The sequence below is a fragment of the Anguilla anguilla genome, chromosome 5 (assembly GCF_013347855.1).
Source record: "Anguilla anguilla isolate fAngAng1 chromosome 5, fAngAng1.pri, whole genome shotgun sequence".
Taxonomy (NCBI): domain Eukaryota; kingdom Metazoa; phylum Chordata; class Actinopteri; order Anguilliformes; family Anguillidae; genus Anguilla; species Anguilla anguilla.
Window position 1 is genome coordinate 4,978,284 of NC_049205.1, and position 18,433 is coordinate 4,996,716.

Genomic DNA, 18,433 nt, shown 5'->3' on the forward strand with positions numbered 1-18,433 from the left:
GAGTGTGTCTCTTACCAAAGGTTAGGGCCTTGCTTAGATTGGCAGTGCTTTAGTATTTTAGTGTCATTATGAATAATGTTATGCATCATATTGGATTGCTGACAGGTAGCAGGAGATTTTATTTAGAATGACTTACACAATTTAATGTGTTTTACTTAGTACCTGTACATCTGAGTATATACAGAAAGCAGATCAGTTTAAGTATCACATTGTACGGTGCAGTGGTACACTGACAGTATCACGGTGCAATGACAGTACTGGGAAGCACAGTTCCCTAACCATTATATGTACAGTATCAGAGAAATAGCTACTGATGAATACAGTGTATGAATTGGTAAGGCAAATTATGGGACAAAATGGTAAAATTTAAGTTTTTTAAAAGACTGGAAGTGATTGTGGGGAAAGAATGAATGAAGCAAATAACCCAGCACTTGATTGTGATGTTTTTTTGTGATGTCACAGAGCACAGTCAGTTCAGGCGGAAACAAAAATCACAAGGAGTCAGGAAACTTCATTATGTGCTTCACGATTGAAATGAGAAACGGCAATTAATTTTTAAAAATAATCGACATACAGCATAGAGCTTTATGGCATGTAGTCAATCGACATTCTGTCCCTTAGATCTGACTCTGTGTTTTCTTTTCATTAATCCCAGTTGGTTATTGCTCAAGCTGCCAAATTGAAATAATAATGGTTCTGTGACATACGGAGCGGGGAAGCAGTGGGAGCTAGAGAGGAACAGTGCTTGTGTGTGTGTAGGCAGCACATCAGTGTCTCATTAGGAGGAGGTGTTTTTCCGTCGCAGGTAGTGATGTAAGTGAAACCCATACAGCCCGGCTGGGTACCTTAGCCCCACACAGGCGGCTGCTAAAATAAACTGAATAAATTAATAACTGTCGAGTGTCAATCAATTTTTACATTTTTTTTTTTCCTTTTGGGGGAAGAAGCATGGCTTCCACAGAACTCTTAACCAGCCTGTCTGTGCTTTAAACTGTAGGCCTATGCTCCCTACCCAAGTAAGAGATGATGTTACAGTGCCTCAGGAGGACGCTGCTTACAACTTTCAAGCAAAATGGGGGTTAGAATTAGTCCTGAAATTAATACGGTTAATTTTCCAAACTTCAAACAAGGCAATGGTGAGATGCGTCTAAACTGATGGTGGAAAAACTGGCCGGTTTTTAAAAACTGGAATAAAAAATCTTCCCACCCGCAGGTTCCCTCCCAGATTCTCTGTATTCTGCCTCCGTCCAGGGGCTCCTTCACTGCCTCCCAGTTCATGTTCTATTTACTTGGAAAATGTCCCCCCCCCCCCCTTCCTCCTCCCTGCCAGGTCTTCGTCTACTGATGTTTTAAACGCAAAAACAAACTGTCAGAAAATTCTGTGAGACCCCCTTCTTTCTCAGCCCCTGCCACGGGGAGCTCCGGCAGTCCAGGCGATGAATGCAGAGCGTTCACTCGCGCTCGGCTAATCCCGCGCGCTAGCCCGTTAAACGTAATTTTCTCCCCTTTTTTTTAGCGTCGCACGAAAAAAAAACGCTCCGCAACATCCTCGGTTTGGCCAGCCGGCTGCTTCAGGCTCGCTACGCTGCACAAACAAGCAAAGCCGTAATTAAAGAGAGGCAAAGGTGTGGAGAAGGTCACAGTGTTCGAGGAGCCGGTCTTATTACATAAAGGTTCTTATGTGGGCCAAACTTTTCACTCTCACATTATTAATAGTAGTAGTAGCAGAAGCAGTAGCAGTGGGAGTAGTGGTAGTAGTGGTAGTAGCTGTAGCAGTAGCAGTAGCAGTGGTAGTAGTAGCAGCAGTAGTAGTATTAGTAGCAGTAGTAGCAGCAGCAGTAGGAGCAGCAGTAATAGCAGTGGTCGTAGTAGTAGTAGTAGTAGTAACAGGAGCAGCAGTAGCAGCAGTAGTTGTGGTAGTCATAGACGTACTGTAGATCCTGGGGGAGAGAATTCATGGAGAACTCTGCCTTCTCTCTGCACAGAGCTGATGGGTGTTTCACATGCTCTGCCGATATCCTTACCTTTTCAATTCCCTTGGGTCAGTCTGTTATCATATTAAATTAATATTATTGAATATTATATTTATTAAAACAAACAGATGGAGCGGGACTATGTGGGCCCTCTAAAATAAGTCTCAGTTATTAACCATGTATAAAACTGTGCAAACGTTCCAGATATTCTTTTAAAATGTAATTAAATAAAAAAAAACACCAGCAGTATTTGTAATGTCTGATTATGAAGTAAAATGAAAGTTTTAATTGTTGTTTTTGTCTCTTTAGACCAGGTAATGATGCAAGATGATAAAAATCTATGCTTTTATAATCAGTTGATCAGTGTGGAAGGGAATGATACACATGATTATTTTGCTTGAAAATTTTCCAGTTTGTTTCTACTCTGTCCTACATAACATTTTGTACTGCTGGTGAAATTACCTTTTGAATCTTGAATAAAAGCTAGATCAGATTCCTCCTTGATCAAACAGCCCTTTGAAATGCTTCCACGACAGATGGCGTTTGGAGAGGGAAATGGGCAAAAACTGTTTTCCTTTCGTCTCAAGCCGTTGGGAGATAGAACGGCTGTGTTGAGAGTGGGGAACGCCGTCAGCAACTTGCGATTTTAACAGCCACACCTGCGGCTGTCATTGAGTCTTTCATGTACCCGCTAAAAATAAACGGACCCAAGGAGGGATACCTGAGGGACGCCCTCTCCAGTTCCAAAATTTTAAAATCACATTTATTGATCTCCGTTCTGCAGATCATGTCAAAACCTAGCAGCTTCCAGAGACGGGATGCACTTCATTATTCATTGTGCATTTTGTACATGCTGTACTACACTCAGCCATTAAAATTACTGAGAGCCAACGAGAGGCTTCCTCTTTCCTTAACTGCAGTTTTTATGCCTTTGCTTAAACTGTTGAAACTGTAGATTTAATGGCAAAAATGCATTTAATATGGCAAAGGTACATTTTAGGAGATCCAATTACCACAGTCCAACTATATTCAAGTTAGTTCAGGCATTGTGCATGTTGAAACATGGTTGTTTAGTGGACATCGTATTGTGCTGTATTTCTGTAGTGACCTGCTTTTATTTTATGACGTGGACTCCATCACATTATTGTCCTTATATTGTCTTTTTTTATTCCTTATCAGACTCTCCACTCTGTTATCCAGTAATAAGGCTGAAGATAAAAGTTCCTCAGAGCTTCAGGTGGCAGGTAAGATTGGGGAGGGAGGGGGGTGGGGAGGGGCACTGTGGCTTGCCTGTTTTGTGTCTCCATGTTCTGAAGAGCTGACAGCTCTCATCTGCAGTTCTGAGTAAAACTAGGGAGACAGCGCAGGATGATTACTAAAGATGAAAGGGTGGACAGGAGAGAACGACTATATCCCTCAGTCAGCTTCCATATTTTATACGCTCGTCTTTTTTTTTTTTTTTTTTCCCGAATGCAAAGAAAGAAAGATCAACGGAGTTCACACAGTGGGGTGGATACTTCCATTGTGAAGGATTTGGGCATGAATGATTAATGTCATTGTTCAGCAGTGGAGATGAAATGAATGCAAGAGGCAGGTGTGTCTATATGCGAGAGAGAGAGAGAGGCAGACTGAGAGAGTGAGAGAGAGGCAGACTGTGAGAGGGAGAGAGAAGGAATGTGGGTGTGCGTATACAGACTCGATGAATATTAATGCAGTGGTGTTCGCTCTCCCTGGTCACAGGATGTCGGAAAATATATTTACATATTGCGCGCTCGCCTCGAAGAATGTTGAGCGTTGATGATGAAAATTTTTGTTCGAAGTTATACTTCTGACTCATTTCCAAAGTCACCTTTTCGAAATGTCTTGAGTTGTGACTCATTGCAGGAGGGAAAAAAAAAACCCTCCTTCCCTGTAATATATAAATCATTATATATTATTTGCCTGCCTGTGCTGGATTTTATGTTTTAGGCGTATGGCTGCCGACAAGTATGTCTTCAGTGGCAGGATACAATGTTTGGGTCACAACACAAGCCCTGTCCCCGTATATTACCCCCCCCCCCCCACCTCCCCCGAAAACCCAAAACCTCAAACGCAATGTACCATGTGGAGAAAGGTAGCTCACGAACCACGAACAGGTAATCATGGTGCACAGCTAACTGTTCCAGTCTGATGAGGAATAAACCGGAGTCATGCGACCTGCAGTATTTCACCCCTGACATTTCCACGCTTGGGCTGCCTGGCTAATACCTCAGGCTGTTACACCCAGCCAGCCAGCTTGGTTCCTCCTAAGATTGCTCCACTTTCGGGAGATTTTTTTTCTTGTCACCATTTGAGTGATTTTTCTTCCCTCTTGAGTGAGTGATTTAGCTGGCTTTTTTTTTTGGGGCGGGGGGGGGGGGGGGGGTTGTTGAGGGTCTGGTTTTTTTTACGCACTTTTCCTTATATATAGTTATGGTAATAATTATGACATCAACATTGGGTAAATGACAGTGTTGTCAGAAATGAAAGAAAGACAGCACATACTGTATGAAAGTTTTCCCAGAGAAAAAAACTAAAACGTTCAGCCTGAACCGGTCAGGAATATGAATCGTCTCCATTCACGGATGTGTGGAATTTAAGACTTACACTGTGGGGTCGACCAAATCTGACCTGGCTCCTCTGGGCTCGTTTTGCTGGACTGTGCACCTTTCTGGGTTCAGCCCAGTTCACAGTCTCAAATTCTTACCCCTACCCAACCCCAAAATAAGTAGGATGGGCGGCAGGGGGTTCTCCTGTGAACCCTGAATTTTTAGGCTGCGCTCTTGATTTAGTACTTGTTCGTTCGTCGCTGTTCTGGTGTCTGTAGTGGATTGTCTCAGATTCCAGCTCCGTTTTTGTGTGAAGACGTTCCCCCTAAAAAAAAGCACCAGGATGTCAGTTGACATCTAGTGCTCCACGTCCACGCTAACGTTCCTTCTCCTGCGTTGAAAAATTTAGGGGCACTTTAATGCATCCCAATTAGTAGATGTGCTCCTAAATTATTTTTTTTCCAGTTAGCTCACGTCAATTTTCAGGAGAAATTGCTTTTGAAAGGGGTGCACTGAAGAACACTGGCAACTCAAACACCGATTGTAATTCAAAGCACAAACACGTTTCAGAACAAAAAAGAAAAAAAAAACATGAAAGATTTATGGTTTCCTAAGTTTCAACCATTTTGTAACTTCCTATAAATAAAAAATGGATACAGCGTTGATTCTGGGTAGGAGAAGATTGAAGAGGTTATTTTTTATTATTCATCTGGAGTGAAGTATTTATGAGATTATACTTGTGACCAGTTTATGCTGGGCCCTACTGTGCTTGCTGGATGGGGTCATTGGCTAAAGAATCTCAGACGGATCCACTGATGGGCTCCAGTTTTGCAGACAGCAATTAGCATTAAAGGAGAGACAGACATGTCTGTATTTTGTTTGCGTCTCCTAAAACATTTTGGGTCATTAATTTTTTTATTACTTTCTAAAAAGTATGAGTCACATGCTTTTAATTGACAATCATTGGTTTAACCTTGATGGAACCGTGACCAGTGGGGTTATGTGTTTCTGCCAAGATTTCTGTTACCCCCCCACTGGTTACACACACGGGGGTGTGGGAGTGTGGGGGGGGTACATCCTGTGCAGCTGCTACTGTTCAGAATGGTTTTGCCATGAATCAGAGACCTCAGACCGGACCTGTCGGGTAAAATCGGGGTGCCACAATCCCACAAAAGCAGAGGAATTTCGCTTAATTGTCATTGTTAACGTTTCTCCGGTGTAAGCCGGTTTAAAAAACTCCCCATTTCCGTCTCAAATACGGCAAACCACCACTGTCCCTTCTAGTGAGTCACTGCCACTGGAGCCAGTAAAAATGCGTGTGCTTGCTGGATGTGGAGCCAGTAGGATTGTGGGTAGAGCTCCTATTCTGAGAGGCATTACTGCGGTCACATTACTGTCCTTATTTCATTTTACACCCTTTTTTCTCTCTCTCCGTTTCGGGACAGACAGTCGCGCCTGTCGACCCAAATGCCTGCCCTCTCCACTCACCCTTGCAGCCCCTTTTTTGGATTTTAAGTGCTGGTTGGATTATTATTATTTTTTATTTTTTTATACCAAAAAATATTTATGTACAGTGCTTGGTTGTGAAATCACGCCGTTTGTGGTGAAGGCGATCTAAACCAGTCTGCGTTGGAACAGAGCATTTTCAGAGGGTTCATCATGCAGTTGTTTGGCATGTTGATGTGGTGCAGGCTGCCAAGTCTGTGCTACCCAATGTCGCGCTGAACCGTTTCGTTTGAAACTCCAGTCCCAGGAACTTAAATGAAGCAAAGAAAAGAGCAAAAAAAAACATGCTAAAGAGAGCTTTTAATTTAACACTGCTGCCAAGACCATCAAACAGAACATTAGGGCAAGTACAAAAGAGTCTTATTTCCATGTACAGATTAATATCCAGTCCACTGGGGATAATGATTTGTTGATCTAAGAACTGTTTCAGCTGTAGACCACAGCAACAGTCACCCAGGAAGGTTTTACCCCTTCAGTCAAAGACCAACAGGCAGAAACTGAAATACTATCACATACGTGCATTTTAGTCTTCTGAATTTCTTCTGATAAGAAAACAAAAAAGACAACTGCAATTTTTTAGTTTGAGGTGGAGGCCCCCAGAACATTAATTTAATAAATAATCAAATCCCATTTAATAATCAATAAAGATAATCAAATCCCATTTTAATATCTATCTAGCTAATCTGCTCACCGCTATAATGATCCAGACAAGTGTAACCCATTGATGATTTTTAGATTTATGATTTTCGTGTAATAATAATGAATATTTAAATTCAGGTACTTTACAATTCAGGTGTTAATGTGTTGCTGCTTTTCTCGTATTCTGTGATGCTGGTTTTCCAAGTGCTTCCTCAAAATCGAAAACATTGACTCCTGTGTGAAGAAGACACGGCACAGCTGGTAAGCCCAAGAGAAGCTGTACAAATATTTTGTCAAGTGATGATTTCTTTCTTATTTTTTTCTTCTTCACAAACCGTAGCACAGTTTCAGAGAGGAGAACCGCACCTGACAGGAGAGATCTCGTATCAGTGGGATGAGAGCGCACTGACATCGGTGCGCTGAACTGAGACGCTCTCATCTTTTAGTCACAAAGGAAAATAAAGTTGGCGAAATGTAAAAAAAAAAAAAAAAATCCTGCTCGTTCTATACATAAATAAATCCTGCATCTCGCTGCTGAGCTCGATCCGAATGGAAGCCAAAGTGCAGAAAGCGGGAATAGTCCAGGGCAATACAGGTGCATTGTGGGTACAGTGCAGAAAGCGGGAATAGTCACGGGCAATACAGGTGCATTGTGGGTACAGTTAACCCCAGCTAACCAGAGCAGTTTTTTTAAAAACATTTCTTGAAATGTCTTTAACCTGCACAATACAGAATCAGATGAAGATTAGCATCTGAGCTAACTCATGGGCTTTGCAAAATATACTGCAAGCAGCAACATCTAGTGTTGAAAATTGCATACCTTCACAGATAGATAGCTAGATAGATACAGTAGATAGATAGATGGATGGATGGATAGATAGATAGATAGATAGATGCAATAGATAGATAGATAGATATGTAAGTAAGCTGTAGGGCCTGGAGAATGTCAGATGAGTTATCCTGCTCTGCCCGAGCACGTGCAATGCTAAATTACTACATGGTTTAGGAACATCCGAACCCTTGAGTGGATCTGATGCCAGGACTTTTTATTCTTGTCTGATCTCATCCTGGGATGTAAGGGTTCGAGAGAGAGAGAGAGAGAGAGAGAGAGACTGTCCTTGGGCCTTCTTGAATTCCACAGTGCGAGGAGAATCTCAAGTAATTGGCGTCCGAATTAAAGAAACAGGAGAGGAGTGGGGGGGGGGGGGGGGGGGGGGGGGCGATAAATTATTTCACTCCTACGCAGAAGTACAGTGTTCAAAGGGAAGGAGGTTCTTTGTAGCTTTGCGTGTGTTCTTGATTTGCCATGAAGGCTCTGGGACTGTCTATTCTTAGACGTTCGGAGGTGAGGATGGAGCCAGTTTTGCTTGTGCCTTTCGCTCAGGGATCAACCCCGGCCATTTTGTGGCTGTTTGCTACTTATGTTGTTCACACTGTACCTGTCAGTGTTTGGACTGTTAAGACAGGACCCAGAGTGCTGCTGTAGAAGTTCCCTGCTTGAATCATTGTCATTCACTGTAAAAAATTTCTGTTAATTTTTGCAGTAAAAGTCTGTAAAATAGGGAAGGTATGAAATTGTAAACAGCTGAAATGTAAATTTTTACAATATTTATATGAGAAATTAAGGGACATAATGACACCCAAGATGGCGCTTTCCACCTCCGTCAACTGAGTGTGAAGTGACTGACGGTCCCTCCTGCAGAATTTTCCCTGCAGTATGTTACTGTACTTACTGGCTCTTATGACCACTGCAGAATTTCCTCTACAGTATGTTACTCTACTTACTGGCTTTTATGACCACTTGCACCTACAGACTGTACTGGGCACATGTTATGACCACACGCACTTACAGACTGTACTGACCTCACGTTTTGACCATACACCCTGTTCAGTGACTTAATTTCTGCTGTTTTTTTTAGCAATGTGGCATGGTTGGCTGGCTGTAGCAATTTCCTCATTCCGCTTCAACCAGGAAAGTGTAAACAGAAAAGATAAATTTAAAAAAGTATGAAGCAGCCTTAAGGTTGACGTAAGGATGATGTAGGTGCTCTGTTGCACTTCGTCTGTGGGAGGTAGCCGCAATAGAGCGTGGAGGTAGTCTGCCCATTGGGAAGTTCTGGGGAAGATGTTGCAGCTACATCGCTTGCCAAGGAATCAGATCGGTGTCAAAATTATCAAGTAAAACATTTCTGATTGGGAGCAAAAAAAAAAAAACAGATATTACAAAGAAAATTGTTGATTTCAGCAATTAAACTTAAGATTTTAGACTTTGGAACAAAAAGGAGGGAAAAAAAGTATTTTTTCTATACCTGTGCAAACTATCTGTTTTGTTTGATAGTTTATATGATGTTTTGTTTCATACTTCTGACAAAAATCTATTGGAGGAGATGTGTGGGTAGTCTGGAGGGAGAACCGGCACACTGAGACAGACAGTTCGATTAACCAATAGGGAGCCACCGCTGGCTTCGCGTGGCAGGCGAGGCCCCTCCCTTTTGCCCCGGAAAGTTCGTCCCGACTATCCACTATACTTCCTGTCAACTCCGTGTATGACCATGGCTCCGCCGAAATAATGCGTGTCGTCTGATTAAGTCTACACTATAACGGGTAAACTAATATTTTACACAAATTCGAAATTTTAAACATGCAATTAGAGATTATACCACACTGTCTTCTCCTGTCAAGATACAGTAATGGGTCAGATTAAAGGCGGAACACTGTCTAGCGGCTGCAGTTGTTGCGCCGTTTGGCTAGTTAGCTAGCTTGCAAGTGTTAGCTAATGAATATGTGTTTTTTGGTGATTTTATATATTTTGGTTATATTGGTTCTGCTTGCGGTGAGTCGAGGAAAGACTCCTGTGGAGACCAATCTACATTGTTAATTTTGATGGCTAACAAAGTATTCCCACATCCCTTAAATACGTTCCCACCGGTGCACAAATAAGCAATTGGATGCATTTGTTGACAAAGGTATGGGATGGCAAGGGGCGGCACTAGCAGTAGCACTCCCCTGGCTAGCTAGTTTACTAGCAAATGTTAGCTCGTATTTGAGCGTTTTCGCCTGCAAATTAAACTATTAGATATTAACGTCGCGTCGCTCATAAACCACTGCTTTATCATGTGAACTATCAAGACAACAATTTCCATTGCTCATGAAAAAATGCCAGAAACGTTGGATAGGATTTAAATAAATAAATAGATTTTAGAAACCATAGACATATATACATGGCGTTGCGTCATTGTAACCTTGTTTTCTTTCTTGACCAGTTGTCTGAAAATGTCTGAGTTTTTTATGGAGTGTGAGGAGGAGGAGCTAGAACCATGGCAAAGGAGCATCCCAGAAATTAATCTGGTGGATGATGATGCCGACGATGATGAACCCGTTTTTGTTGGAGAGATCCGTAACTCCGAAGTGACTCCAAACACCAGACCAAGTATGAGTTTGTCCCGCATTCCACCGTGTGGCTTCTACACAGTGCTCATTTGTGTTATTAGCTCGATAAACGGATACTTTAAGGCTCATGTACACCACACGAGTAGCGGCTTCTGCACGAAGCCTCTGCAAGCTTCTGCAAAGTAATGGCAGTGATGAGATGCTGTACACCAGAGGCCAATGCGCGTGGATCATGAGCGAACCGAATGTGGACATGCTGCAGCACAGATTTGCACTGAGCGTCTGTTTTATAGTTCCGTTTTGCTTCGCGATACAGCGTATGTTTAGACACACAGATTTGCTATAAGCTGCTGCGCGTGGTTATATCAATACAGGCGCGTGCCATTTTACTACCTGTAATGGTGGAGAACAGAAGGTGTTTCAGCAAGGAGCTACAGTGCTGAAGATCTACCCATTTTTGTTTTGTCTGGCAAGGAAATTAATTAAAACTTTAGGGAAAAGTCAGAGTTGCCTCTCAGATTTCACTGAAGGGTTTATGGTTTTGAAAATGAGCAACCAAAAAAATGCTGTTAAAATAGCATGACTTGGTGAAGGGTCACCATAGTCTGTGAGATGGAAATATAGGAATATTTCTCATATGTATTTGTTCTCAGTGTTTGCAACAAGGGCTTTTGGACAACAGCATAATGTGCCCAGCATTAAAACCACAGATTGTGACTACTGATTAAATTTCACAGAGTTTGCGATTTTTTTTTTGCACCTGTTTGCGATTTTGCTGGGGTGATTTATTCCTCGAGGGTAATCCTTATGGTGATTCGACTGCTTTTACAAAGTCAGACTCTCATCACTTCAATTGATTGTTGTGAATAAAGGTAACAGTGCAGTGAGAGACAACATTTCCAGTGAGTAATGTTTGTTAAAATGTGTTCTGCCTGAGCTGTATCAAGCTGTTGATGAGCTTTGTCAGTAGTCTCCCAACCACCAAATTATGAATGAAATCTTTGTTGTGCCACTGAGTTCTCAGAGATGACCTTTTCAACACTGGAATACACAATGGAAATACATGACAGACGTTGTGAAGGGGATTGATAATTCTCCAAGAATACGAGAATTAAGGTAGAAGTACCTGGGAGAGGGATGAGAGAGGCTGCTCTGAAAATAACTCACTGTGCTGGTGAATTAAATGTGAGAGAAATGGAGAGGTCAAAGAGCAATAATATCCACAAAATTGTTATGTATGGACATTTTTTGCATTGAATTCAGGTATTTTTGTATATCTTGTAATTTTGTGGTAAAATAGGGGGGCCTAGATATAATTATCATTGACAAGGTGCTGCTTATTTCTGTATACACAGCTTGTCTTAGGCATGACTGAAGCCAATGTAGCCTTCTGGAGAAAGTGCTAGAGACGTGAAGCAAATGGAACTATTGTAGACGCAAGCGACATGGTGTGCTGCTTCTGCGTGTCACTTGTGTGCCATGGCCGCTACACGTGGTGTATATGAGCCTGTAGTGCTTGTGCTGTTTTGAGAAATGCCTCAGTCATGAGGTATCTCTGCACAGAAAAGTGCTAATTTCATGGGTTTGCTTTGCTTTGCTTGTTTGAAGATTGTATCTGCTGACTTTTAGAATTGGTATATTCAGTTAATTTGGAAGGTTTGCTGTCATGTGCCCAGGTCCCGCTCCTGTCGTAAAAGCTGTCAACCAGCAGGGGGGGGGCGGGGCCGGGGCCACCGTACCAACGTCCCCCCAAAGGCCCCCACAGGCCACGGCCGGTGCTCAGCCCATCTCCTGCACCTCCTCCGGGCCCATATTGCCCCAACCCGCCTCCTGCAGCTCCTCTGGGCCCATAGTGCCCCAGCCCGCCTCCTGCACCTCCTCCGGGCCCGTAGTGCCCCAGCCCGCCTCCTGCACCTCCTCCGGGCCCATATTACCCCAGCCCGCCTCCTGCAGCTCCTCTGGGCCCATAGTGCCCCAGCCCGCCTCCTGCACCTCCTCCGGGCCCATAGTGCCCCAGCCCGCCTCCTGCACCTCCTCCGGGCCCAGAGTGCCCCAGCCCGCCTCCTGCACCTCCTCCGGGCCCAGAGTGCCCCAGCCCGCCTCCTGCACCTCCTCCGGGCCCAGAGTGCCCCAGCTCGCCGTCAGGGCGACAGCGCAGTCCGTCACCAAGTCTTTACTCATTACTGTGGCGTCTCGGCCTGGGTCCCTTCCCACCGTCACACGGCCCGTGTCCCACGCCCTATCCGCACAGTCTCCCCGGACCATAATCATCAACAACCAGGTAGCGTCCCTGCGTTCACTTTGCTCTGCAGTTTCACTTCCTGCAGTTTGTTCATATGTTCTTAGTTTGCATGACTAGCTGTTAACACACCGGTCTGATGTGATCGAAATATATTTTCCATTTTTTTGTGTTTCAAGTCGAAGACTGAAGTTGATCAGAAGCAGAGCAAATACACATTTATTCTTTGTTTGAATGCTATCATTTGAGAATATTTTCCTTGTCTTTCAGGGCTACATAGTGACGTCTCCCCAAATAGCCAACAACTCTACGTTCATCGCTTCTCTTGGAAATCAGTATCCACCTGGAACATCTTTCACTGTTCTTCCAGGTACAAGTTCAAAGACTTACCATTTAATTTGTATATACTGAAAGTAACAAATGCACTATGTGTAATTGACTGCATCTCTAAGTACACCATATGACCAAAAGTATTTAGACACCCTTTGGTCTGGGGATATTTTTAATGGTTTGGGCTGGGCCCCTTAGTTCCAATGAAGAGAAATCTTAATGCTACTCTGGGCAAGGTCCATATAGAAATGGATTTGTCGAGAATGGTATGGAAGAACTTGACTGACCTGCACAGAGCCCTGACCTCAACCCTGTCCAGCACCTTTGGGATTAATTGGAAAGCCAACTGCAAGCCAGGCTTAATCACCAAATCAGTGCCTGACATCAGTATTGCTCTTCTGGCTGAATGGAAGCAAATCCCTGCAACAATGCTCCAATATCTAGTATAAAGCCTTCCTGGAAGAGTGGAGGTTGTTATGGGGGCAAAGGGTGGACCATTTTAATGGCCATAATTTTGGATGAGATGTTGGATGTGGGGTGTCCACATACTTTTGTCCAAAACTCGACAGATATGTTTTGTGATGCCATATGTTGATTAATGCCGGCTTTGGTCCAGCCCTTGGCTTGCTCAAATGTCTTGTTGTCTAAGCTACTTTGCTTGCAAAGAAAAATTCAGCTGTTTGACCATGCCAGTGTCATGTGTCATGATTCTGAGTTCCTTCTTTTCATCCTTGCAGCTGGGCAGCAGTTGCTGCCGCAGGTGACTCCTGCGAAGGCTGTACCAGGGGTGGTCCGCAGGCCCCAGGTGCAACTGATACAGAACAGCATTGTCACCCTGGCCAACGTGCAGAGCCCTCCGCAGCCAAAGCAGCCGGCTGCGCAGTTCAGCCCTACCAAGCTGCAGCCTCTACAAATGAACGCGGCCACACTTCAGCCCATACAAGTTAGTACCTTTTTTTATACTAATTTCAGTTCTTATTTATGAAGTAGACTAAAAAAGATGGGGGACAATTAATATACTGGGGGTGATGTAGCTCTGGCAGAGGACTTAAATAATCCTCCTCTCAAAAACATTCACTGCTAATTAAGACGTCTTTGAATTGCAACTTAGACAGGACGTTGATATTTATGCAACTTTATTGGGACTTTATTCTAGTTTGGTTAGGACACCCTGCTTTTTTAAAATTTATTTATTTATTTTTTAATAAAGTTTTTTTTTTTTTTTTTTTTCTTTCCAGGTGCAGGGTATTATGGGAAAAGGAGCGCAGACTGAAGCGTTGAGCAGCCAGGCGAGCGCGAGCGAGGAGCTGAAGAGGATCGTGTTGGAAAGCGCGCGTCGGCACGGGGCGCCCCTCATACCCTGGGTGGGGACTTTCGGCCGCGGAAGCTGCCAGCTCGAGAGCTTCTTCGACCAGATCAACCGCAGACCCGAGTTCGCCGACCACCCGCTGCGGGACCCCTACAGGACGACGGCCTACTGGAGGAACCGGCTGGCGGACGCGCTCGCGCAGTGCGCGGAGGCGCGGGCCCTGTCCGGCCTGTCTGAGGGGGCGTGGGGCGATTTCCTGCAGCCGCTCAGGACGTCCGGCGCGTGGCCGTCCGACGTCGGCGACTACGTCCTGCCTGGGTTGGCTCACCTGTTCAGAGTGCACGTGCTCGTTTACCAGACCTTCTACAACCCGCGGCAGCCCACCCCGATCGTGGTCGTCCCCGCCACGGTCTTCGGGGCCGAGCCCTTCGGCCGCAACCCGGTCATTCTCGGCTGGAACTCCAGCCGCTACGAGAATTTCGTTTGCACCTCCGACGAGTCCCTGAGGAGGACGGCGGAGCTGGTGGAGGAGTGGAGGAGCGGCGCCTACGCCGTGTCCGTTCACGACGTCCCCTCTCTGCATCGGCAGTGGGAGCAGGCCGAGGATGAGAGGAGGCAGAGCGCTTGCAAGGAGGAGGACCCGGAAAAAACAGAACGTAACGCGGTGGACTCTGATTGGCCCGTTCCGCGCCTGAGGTGCAGGGGATGCAGTAGAGCATTTAAACGTATCATCCCTCATCTTGAAAGTAAAGGCGGTTCGGCGTGCAGACAGCATTACTCCGAACAGGAAATTAGCCGTCGCAAAGCCGCCATAAGCCATCACAAAGCGGCCCTGGCGAGGGCAAGACACATACGGTACATGGAGAAAAACACAGATGAGGTAAGAGATGGGTACAGGTGCAGGGTGTGCAATAGAACGTTCAGGCGTATCATTTCTCATCTTCACAGCAAAGGTGGTTCGGCATGCAGGCAGCATTATTCGGAACAGGAGATAAGCCATCACAAAGCGGCCATGGCAAGGGCGAGGAAAAGACGATACATGGAGAGAAACATCGATAAAGTGAGAGACGGCAACAGAGTCAGTGTTTCAAAGAGGAGAAAACTCGAACCGGACAAAGTGAGAGAGCAGAACAGAGCTGCCTCTTCCAAGAGAAGAAAACTCCAACCAGACAGAGTGAGAGAGCAGAACAGAGCTGCTTCTTCCAGGAGAAAACAACTCCAACCAGAAAAAGTGAGAGAGCAAAACAGAGCGTCTTATTACAAGAGAAAACAACTCCAACCAGACAAAGTGAGAGCACAAAACAGAGCGTCTTATTACAAGAGAAAACAACTCCAACCAGACAAAGTGAGAGCACAAAACAAAGTGTCCCGTTACAGATACAGACTTAATCATCCCGACAGGATATCTCACCAGAGGAAAATGTACTATATCACACAGAAGAGGAGGCAGAACATTTGCAAGGAGGAGGACCCGGCAGGGATGGAACACAACACGGTGGACTCTGATTTGCTCATTCCAGACCTAGGATGCAGGGGACGCACCGATATCACTTTTTCACTCCCGATTCCGATCCCGGTCCATGAACTTTGAGTATCGACCGATACGATACGATACTAGCGTTTTTTTTTTTTTTCTCCTTTTATTTCTCCCGTATACAAACCCTGGTTCATTCTTGCTTCTAAACGAGTAACACCCAAGTATGGAAAAGTTGAACACCCCATTTCCTAACTTTGTAAATGGTTAGAAATAAAAGTGATAAGAGCATGACTGAATTGTATGCTGTAGAGCTCTTTATTGTTTTCGGCCTTCAACAGTTAAAGTGCAACAGCATCTTAGTAAAAACATAATAAAAAGACATAAAACAAGACATGAATGGCAAATAAATATGAATTCAATATTTTTAAAAAGTGCATCAGAACAACTGAAGTACAATTATTCAGTATTCAAGTATTCAAATTTTTTCAGGTGCAAAGGTGAACTGTAACTGTAACCTGTAAAGGGCTAAGATGTTAGCGCTTACTTAACAGCAATGGCAGGTTCTTTTTGAGGTAGATGAGCGTGTCCGCTCTCTGGGCCGTCAGTCCGTTCCTCCTCCTCTCGTCCACGATGTTGGAGGCTGTGCTGAAACAGCCTCTTGCTCTCCACGCTGGTGCCGGGGGGGCAGAGAGGAACTCGGATGCAGTTAGCAGCCAGGGTGGGAGAGCGGAGAGGAACTCGGATGCAGTTAGCAGCCAGGGTGGGAGAGCGGAGAGGAACTCGGATGCAGTTAGCAGCCAGGGTGGGAGAGCGGAGAGGAACTCGGGTGCAGTTAGCAGCCAGGGTGGGAGAGCGGAGAGGAACTCGGATGCAGTTAGCAGCCAGGGTGGGAGAGCGGAGAGGAACTCGGATGCAGTTAGCAGCCAGGGTGGGAGAGCGGAGAGGAACTCGGATGCAGGTAGCAGCCAGGGTGGGAGAGCGGAGAGGAACTCGGGTGCAGTTAGCAGCCAGGGTGGGAGAGCGGAGAGGAACTCGGATGCAGTTAGCAGCCAGGGTGGGAGAGCGGAGAGGAACTCGGATGCAGTTAGCAGCCAGGGTGGGGGAGCGGAGAGGAACTCGGATGCAGTTAGCAGCCAGGGTGGGAGAGCAGAGTTTATTGATGCCCCAGTACTGGAGTGCCTTGTTGTCTGAGCGAGGAATTGTTTGTTCAGTCAAAATCCGTCTGTATCTGAGCTAGGGCTGCTCGATTATGGCAAAAATCATAATCATGATTGTTTTGGTCAATATTGAGATCACGATTATTTAACACGATTACTCATTGACTTTGGAAACATCAAGCATTTATTGAACTGAAGGTTGTTGTTTTGCCTTCTTTTCTCTAAGACGAAACCAAATACAAAGCAAGTTCCTTAGGTTTACCCCTGGGACATAATATTCATTTGCATCATGTGTAGATTCAATTAAATATTTACAGATAGAGAAAATTTACATACGTCTGATGTTATGAAATGTGAAAAAAAATATGCATCCGTAGTCTGGTCTGCTTTTCAACTTGAAGCTCATGGAGAGACTTCAAAGTTGAATTGTTCATATATCACAAAGGGTGCTGAAGAAAAGTTGCCTGTTCACTTTTGAGTGCTGCTGGCAGAGGGCGGATGAAAGCCAGCCTGTGGATGAAAATATTGGAAAATGTTTAAATTTTGACTATTTCTTGGCAGCCCCGACGCCAGCTTATAAGGGTGTGAATGAGCCCCAGTTAGAACCAGGACACGCATCTTTGATGTGGTTGGCGGCCCACCACACGCATTCATGAGAATCTCTATTTTTTTTTATTTTTTGAAAAACTCCATTGTCTCAGCTCTTTCAATTTGTCAACAACTCTCAGAAGGGAGGGGAAAAGGTTTTGCACACAAAGTTGTTTTTTATAAAGAAATGATAAGTTCTGCCCCATTGCAATAAATCCAGAAACACTCACTCTCTTAATAATAAGCATAATAGCTTCGTTTATAAAGTTTATTTTTTAAGCACGGGCAGTGTGTATCATTTATAGACCACATACTATTTAACGCAAACTCTCGACACTTCCAAAGCAAATAAATAAAACTGTTTCAAAGAGAACATTAATACAATGAAAACGAATAAACCCTCAGTGAAAAACTTGCTGAACACCCCATACCTACAGTAATCTCTGGACTGTATTGTTTTCCAGACAATAAAAACAAAAATCAAAAAAGTTTATTAAGTGTGAGTGACCATAGACTTGGCAGAACTGAAATGTCTAGCGAGGTCATAATGACCCATTTGCAGTGCATACTCCCCAGAATGCCTCTGAACCCGTACATGGCTTCCATTTCATCGCATTAAACACAGAGTCACTCTGCAGTTATTGCTATGTGCACAGGGTCAAAAATCTTAGGAGGATAAGGGGATTGGCCTTTCAGTATAACGTAGATGTCCTACAGTGACCAGACCAGTTTCAATGTAGTTCTCTGGGATTATAAGGAACTTACGTGCACTGTGACAGCCGTTTCTGAAAAATGAGTCATAGTGCCCTTACGCAATGTCCTCCCTCCTGATTGGATGTTGGTAGACCGTCCCCTGTCCTAATTTGACACCTGAAGTTCGCCGCCTGTCGTGATTGGACGACTGTAGGCTGTGCACTCTCCGTCCAACAAGCGTTGCAAACTCCCATCGCGTTGTACAGTGCTGGCACAAAAAATCTGAATCAGAATCAGAATCGGGTTTATTGGCCAAACATGCTTTTTACACATGTAAGGAATTTGACTCCGGTTCACAGTAACTCACACTGCACTTAGATTCAACAGTGTCAACAACAATGATAAACAACAGCAAGAGTAGGTTTCACCTACAGTAAACAGTAGTGCTATCTTGCACAGCAGTAAAGCGCGTTGTGCATATGCATTGAATAAATATGTAATAAGCATGAGGAGTGTATGAATAAATTATTGCACAATGAACATGGCTGTGTGTGTGTACGACTGT

The 18,433-nt window shown here is 44.5% G+C and overlaps 1 protein-coding gene across 3 annotated transcripts in view; it reads left to right on the forward strand.

Moving 5' to 3' along the window:
* LOC118227645 overlaps positions 1-15,728 on the forward strand; it is a 73,758-nt gene extending 58,030 nt beyond the window's left edge. Inside the window, exons 3-8 of one of the 3 annotated variants that reach the window (XM_035418360.1) lie at positions 3,153-3,219; positions 9,954-10,115; positions 11,752-12,356; positions 12,585-12,684; positions 13,382-13,587; positions 13,883-15,728. In XM_035418360.1, coding sequence (XP_035274251.1) covers positions 9,959-10,115; positions 11,752-12,356; positions 12,585-12,684; positions 13,382-13,587; positions 13,883-15,544 — 2,730 coding nt within the window. In that variant the 5' untranslated portion in view covers positions 3,153-3,219; positions 9,954-9,958 and the 3' untranslated portion in view covers positions 15,545-15,728. Of the gene's footprint in view, positions 1-3,152; positions 3,220-9,189; positions 9,290-9,948; positions 10,126-11,751; positions 12,357-12,584; positions 12,685-13,381; positions 13,588-13,882 lie in introns of those variants that run through there. The other 2 variants (XM_035418361.1, XM_035418359.1) reach the window with 2 other exon arrangements.
* Positions 15,729-18,433: the final 2,705 nt, after the last annotated feature.